This window comes from Pan troglodytes, chromosome 21 (genome assembly GCF_028858775.2).
Source record: "Pan troglodytes isolate AG18354 chromosome 21, NHGRI_mPanTro3-v2.0_pri, whole genome shotgun sequence".
NCBI lineage: Eukaryota > Metazoa > Chordata > Mammalia > Primates > Hominidae > Pan > Pan troglodytes.
Genome location: NC_072419.2, coordinates 25,081,084 through 25,087,083, shown reverse-complemented (window position 1 = coordinate 25,087,083; position 6,000 = coordinate 25,081,084). Strand labels below are relative to the sequence as shown.

The following is a 6,000-nucleotide window of genomic DNA, read 5'->3' as shown; positions in this document are numbered from 1 at the left end:
TTTGGCACTGCACATGGGAGGTAGTATCTTCTTGGGATATTTGTATTACTCCAGAAAGGTGAGAAAAGCAGCTGGTGTGCAATAAGAAAAGCAAGGCCAAGAGCCCAGGCAGGCTCAACAAGTGGCTGCCTGCATTCTGGTCCCAGTGTCAGGCCTTCTGAAGACAACATACTGCTTTTTTTTTTTCTTTTTGAGATGGAATCTCACTGTCAACAGGCTGGAGTGCAGTGGTGCGATCTCAGCTCACTGCAACCTCCGCCTCCCAGATTCAAGCGATTCTCCTGCCTCAGCCTCCCAAGTAGCTGGGACTACAGGTGCGCGGTGCCATGCCCAGCTAATTTTTGTATTTTTAATAGAGACAGGGTTTCACCATGCTGGCCAAGATGGTCTCGATCTCTTGACCTTGTGATCCGCCCCTCGGCCTCCCAAAGTGCAGGGAATACAGGCGTGAGCCACCACTCCTGGCCCATACTCTCTGCTTTAATTCTGAGCTACCAATACACGTTTTTTATAAACACCCACTTTTGATTTAAGCTCACTTGTGTTTGTTGCCTGCAACCAAGAGACCACTGAGGAAACTGGTTCAGCATTAATCATGTCGTCCTGACTGCATTCCCAGCATTAGAATAGCACTGGCCACAGTTGGTGGGTAATCCACACTTGCTGAAGGAATGAGGGGTATGTGCACTGGTCCTAAAGAATAGGTCCAGTCTGTTTAATTCAGAAGTTACAATCAAATTTATATCATACTTACCCAGTACGCAGTAGTACCCAAAGGGCTACTGTGAATCCCAAAGTGAATATGGAGATTTGCTGAAACTAACCTTAAAGCGACCACTAAAGCTGTGCCTAATAGCAACATGAAAGAAATATAAATCTACATTAACTAGTTTCAGGAAATCAAGCTTATGGAAGCTCTATGTGAAATTTCACAGCAATCTTTCACTCATGCAAATACAGAGGAACACCTCTTGAAAATGCAGATAGTAGGCCGGGGACCGTGGCTCACACCTGTAATCCCAGCATTTTGGGAGGCTGAGGCAGACGGATCACAAGGTCAGGAGATGGAGACCATCCTGGCTAACACGGTGAAACCCTGTCTCCACTGAAAACACAAAAAATTAGCCGGACATGGTGGCAGGCGCCTGTAGTCCCAGCTACTCGGGAGGCTGAGGCAGGAGAATGGCATGAACCTGGGAGGCGGAGCTTGCAGTGAGCCGAGATCGAGCCACTGCACTCCAGCCTGGGTGACACAGCAAGACTCCGTCTCAAAAAAAAAAAAAAAAGAAAAGAAAACGCAGATAGTTTCCTTCAAGAAAATATTTATTGCATATTATTAGTGATTATGTTTTATAGCAAATTTAAATACATACACTTTTCACAAACCCAAAATGGGAATCAAGGCAACTATCAAATTTAAATGTTGAACCAAGTCCTGGTTTTCAGAATTCAGCAGCCAGTCATGGTTCTGTACCAGGGCCACCAGTCCATGATTTCCAATAGTTGAGGATCTTTTCTGTATTTGGAACAAAATCTTCTTTATATGTGACAACTGTTTCCACATAAAATCCTTTTGGGCGTTCAGAGAGTTCACTGGGTACTTCACTTGCTGAGCCATCCTTTTGGTCTACTTTATCACCATTAAGAGAAAAAAAAAAAAAGAACACCTGAATTATTAACTTAGAAAGCAGTCATTAAAGTCTTAGAAATTAACTAAGGTAAGAATTACATCCACTCTCTCCAACCCCAATAATGAAGGAATGAAAAGGAAGGGAAAAGAAAAGAAAAGCCGGGTGCGGTGGCTCACGCCTGTAATCCCAACACTTTGTGGGGGCCGAGGCGGGTGGACCACCTGAGGTCAGGTGTTTGAGACCAGCCTCGCCAACGTGGTGAAACCCCATCTCTACTAAAAATACAAAAATTAGCTGGGCGTGGTGGCATGGGCCTATAACCCCAGCTACTGGGGAGGATGAGGCAGGAGGACTGCTTGAGTTGGGAGGTGGAGGTTACAGTGAGCCGAGATAGCGCCAGTGCACTCCAGCCTGGGCGACAGAGCTAGACTCCGTCTCAAAAAAAAAATACAACAATTCGCCGAGCAGCAGTGGCCTGCGCCTGTAATCCCAGCTACTCGGGAGGCTGAGGCAGGAGAATCGCTTGAGCCTGGAGACGCAGGTTGTGGTGAGCCGAGATCATGCCACTGCACTCAAGCCTGGGCGACAGGGTGAGACCTTGTCAAAAAGAAAAAAAAAAAGAACGAAAGAAAGAAAACATAAACATGGACATTAAAATATTTTTACTTTATATATAAATATAAAGTATTTTTACCATATATTACATATAAAGTAAATATAAAATATTATATATAAAAATTTCTTTTTTTTTTGGTAGAGATGGGGGTCTCCCCATGTTGCCCAGGCTGGTCCCGAACCCCTGGGCTCAAGCAATCTCCCACCTCGGCCTCCCAAAGTTATGGGATTACAGGCGTGAGCCACTGCACCCGGCCAAAATGTTTTTAAATGCTTAATGCTGGACACATGTACTTTCAGGCCACTGACAGCTTCATCACCAAATGTAAATTTTCAGCATAGTTTTTACACAACAACTTTACTGAGATATAATTAACATATACGATTAACCCACTTAAAATATACAATTTAATGTTTTTAGTATATTCAGATTTGTGCAACCAGCACCACAATCAATTTAAAAATATTTTCATCCACAAAAGGAATCCATACCTTTGGCAGTCATTCCCCAACTCCCCAACCCCTCAGCCCCTAGCAACCACACTAATCAACTTAATGTCTCTACAGATTTCCAGCATATTTTTCAAAGCTGAGAGACTTTTCTCCCTTTGCGCCTAGTAACTGGAAGATTTTAATACGCCTTGGCTGCTAAAAGTACTGAAATTGCTCGCCATATACGATGAGGGACAGTAGTACTGAAGCATCACTCTTTAAAAATCACCGGCCAGAGTCTCTGGAAGTCCACCTTGCACTTTACACAGATTCCTCCAATTCTGAATATGGGGACGGCCCTATCCAGTAAATGATTCAGATTTAGGTAACAGTATTTACAAGGTATTAATAATTCCTGGCATGTAGTTCTTTGCAGATTCCATTATAACAAACGGCTGTTAGCACCCGTTTCAATTAGTTTTGCAGAATAAACCTGGGATTTAAAGGACAGGGAAGTTGTTTCCATGACCCCCGGGGAACTCTCCATCGAAGGCCGTGTGTTCCGGGGCAGGCCCCGCCGAAGAGCCCTACCTGACGACTTCGCCATTGTCCGGCTATAGTAAAGCAGTGAGCCCAACACAGACCAGGTGCCGATCCCGTAGACCACCGACATCCGCCGGTACCAGGCCGTGAACTCATTTCGATACATGGGTACGCCAGCGAGTGCCTCGATTCTCGCAGGCCCACGGCAGAGGCGGGACTTCCGGTGAGGGCGTCGCTGCGGTCCCTGCCGCCGGAACCATTAAGGAGCCGCCAGTTTTCAGCGTCCGCTTCCGGCTCTGCCCCGATGCACCTTGGGGCCTCTGGCCCGGAAAGTCGCTCAGGTGTCCGGACTTTCGGGTGTAGAACTGTGGGCGTGCGACACTTTTTACCACGTGACGAGGACTAAATGACGACTTAGAGGAGAAGCTTCTCACTTGCAAAATTGTAATGCCTTCGTGGGCTCCAGACGGTATCCGAAAAGGTTACTTCCAATTCCTCTTCCAGTTTTCAGATTTGCAGGGATACCGCTTGTCTCTCCCCGCAACTCTTCTTTTCCCCCATTTTTCTTTCCGGAACTCTGGGTGAACTTTAAATACTTCCAGGCCAAAGCTAATCCCTCCACTAGGCTCTGGGTACTATTTTTTCCAGCCTCAGGGGCCTTTCCCCTCATTGACACCCTAAGTCCTCCCCCATCTTCATTATTGACGTTTATCCTTCATACAAACGTGCCCATGTCTCAAAAACAAAAAATCTCCTTCGACTCCGACCACCTCCAGCTTTTGTCTTATGCATACATTTTTTAAAGCAAGATGCCCTCAATAGACTGAACAACTTAAGAGCAAGTGTGATGTGCTTGGCACAAGGTAGGCTCGGTAAATTAACGTTAAGTACTTTTCAGCCACACTCAAACTTGGTTTCGAAAGCATTTGCCACCACTGACCCCACCTGCACCTTTCATGGCTTCAGAAACATCATTTTCCCTGGTATCCTTCAGCGTTCTTTTCACCTTGCCCACCCTTTAAAAACTGATGTTCTGCCCTACAGAAATAGATAAAAAACTTAACTCTGAATGGATCGCTGACTTAAATGTAAAAGCTAAAACTATTTAATATAAGCCTAGAAAAAAACCAGGAGAATATGTTTGCCATCTTGGAATAAGCACAGAATTCTTAGAATAAAAAAGGCATCCCAAGCGGGGTGGCTCATGCCTGTAACCCCAGCACTTTGGGAGGTAGAGCAGGGAGGATTGCTTGAACCCAAGAGTACCAGACCAGCAAGGCCAACATAGTGAGACCCCATCTCATTTTATATATATATGCATAAAGCAAAAATGGATAAATAGGGCTTTTTAAAAAAAATTAAAATTTTTGCTCTTTGAAGGTCACAGTTGAGAAAATGAAAAGCCAAGCCACAGAATAAAATATTCACAATAACATATATCTAACAAAAGGACTTGGATCCAGAATATATGAGGACCCTTTACAACTCAGTTATAAAAATACAACCCAACTAAAAACCAGGCAATAAATTTGAATAGAACGAAAGAAGATATACAAATGACCAAAAAGCACAGTAGCATCATTAGTCATCACAGAAATGGACATTAAAATAATACAATAAGAGACCATTACACACCTACTAGAATGGCTAAAATCAGATTGAGAATGCCAAGAGCTGTAAGGATTTGCAATAATTGGAACTGTTATTGATGGGAACATAAAATGTTACAATCTCTTTGCAAAACTTAGTTTTTAAAAAGTTGAACATATGCCTACCATATAACCCAGGCATTCCGTTTCTAGTTATCCATGAGAAATGAAAACCTGTGTCTACACACAGCCATGTACATGAATGTTCATAGTTTTATTCTTAATAGGAAAAAATAGAAACCACCCCCAATACCCATCGAGTAAATGGCTAAACAAAACGTGGGATACCACTTGGCAATAAAAAGGAACTACTGGCTGGGTACGGGTGGCTCACACCTGTAATCCCAGCACTTTGGGAGGCCAAGATGGGTGGGTCACCTGAAGTCAGGAGTTCGAGACCAGCCTGGCCAACATGGTGAAACCTTGTCTCCACTAAAAATACAAAAATTAGCCGGGCATGGTGGCGGGCGCCTGTAATCCCAGCTATTCCAGAGGCGGAGACAGGAGAATTACTTCAATCCTTGAATCCAGGAGGCGGAGGTTATGGTGAGCCGAGATTACACCACTGCACTCCAGCCTGGGTGACAGAGTGAGACTCCATCTCAAAAAAAAAAAAAAAACTACTGATAAATACAACCACACGATGAATCTCAAAATGGATTATGCTAAGTGAAAAAGCAAGCTAGACACCAAAGAAACCAGTCACGAAATTCTAGAAGCAAACTCTAGTGGGAGAAAGCTGATCAGTAGTTGTCTGCAGTAAGGGTATGGAGAAAGGGAAGGGCTAAAAGGGTCTGAGGAGACTTTGAGAGGTGATGGTAATGTTCTGTATGTTGATTATTGTGGTGGTTTCTGTCAAGATTTATCCAATTGTATGCTTTAAATGGGTGCAGTTTATTATATGTGAACTATAGCTCAATAGTTATAGACAAAACAGAAAAATTGGTATTGTTTCAAGCTTGCGTCTCTTCTCATCCTTCTCATCAGCCTTACTCATGATACCTATGTTACATGTTAATAACTCTCAAATCTACTCCAGATTCTCTGAAAGCTAATTCATGTTACTGCCAACCTGCTATGCATCCTCGGCTGCATATTCCACAAGCTCCTGAAACTAAAAAAATGTTCCG

The 6,000-nt window shown here is 43.8% G+C and overlaps 1 protein-coding gene across 2 annotated transcripts; it reads right to left on the bottom strand.

The window, feature by feature from the left end:
* Nucleotides 1–1,305: 1,305 nt before the first annotated feature.
* SMIM26 (small integral membrane protein 26) lies at nucleotides 1,306–3,462 on the bottom strand. Of its 2 annotated transcripts, none has more exons than XM_024352078.3 (2): nucleotides 3,270–3,462; nucleotides 1,306–1,630 (listed from the first exon to the last, which is right to left on the bottom strand). In XM_024352078.3, the coding sequence occupies exons 1-2, from the start codon at nucleotides 3,385–3,387 to the stop codon at nucleotides 1,461–1,463; spliced, it is 288 nt and encodes a 95-aa protein (XP_024207846.1). In that variant the 5' UTR covers nucleotides 3,388–3,462; the 3' UTR covers nucleotides 1,306–1,460. The 2 variants fall into 2 exon arrangements, with proteins under 2 accessions (XP_024207846.1, XP_024207847.1); XM_024352079.3 differs by having other exon boundaries at nucleotides 1,306–1,627; nucleotides 3,270–3,458.
* Nucleotides 3,463–6,000: the final 2,538 nt, after the last annotated feature.

Bases quoted from the DNA above. Each gene is read 5' to 3' on its own strand.
- SMIM26 (XM_024352078.3), bottom strand. From the start codon at position 3,387: ATGTATCGAAATGAGTTCACGGCCTGGTACCGGCGGATGTCGGTGGTC. The intron at 1,631-3,269 runs GTAGGGCTCTTC...ATGGTGATAAAG, and splicing joins GACAATGGCGAAGTCGTCAG to TAGACCAAAAGGATGGCTCA.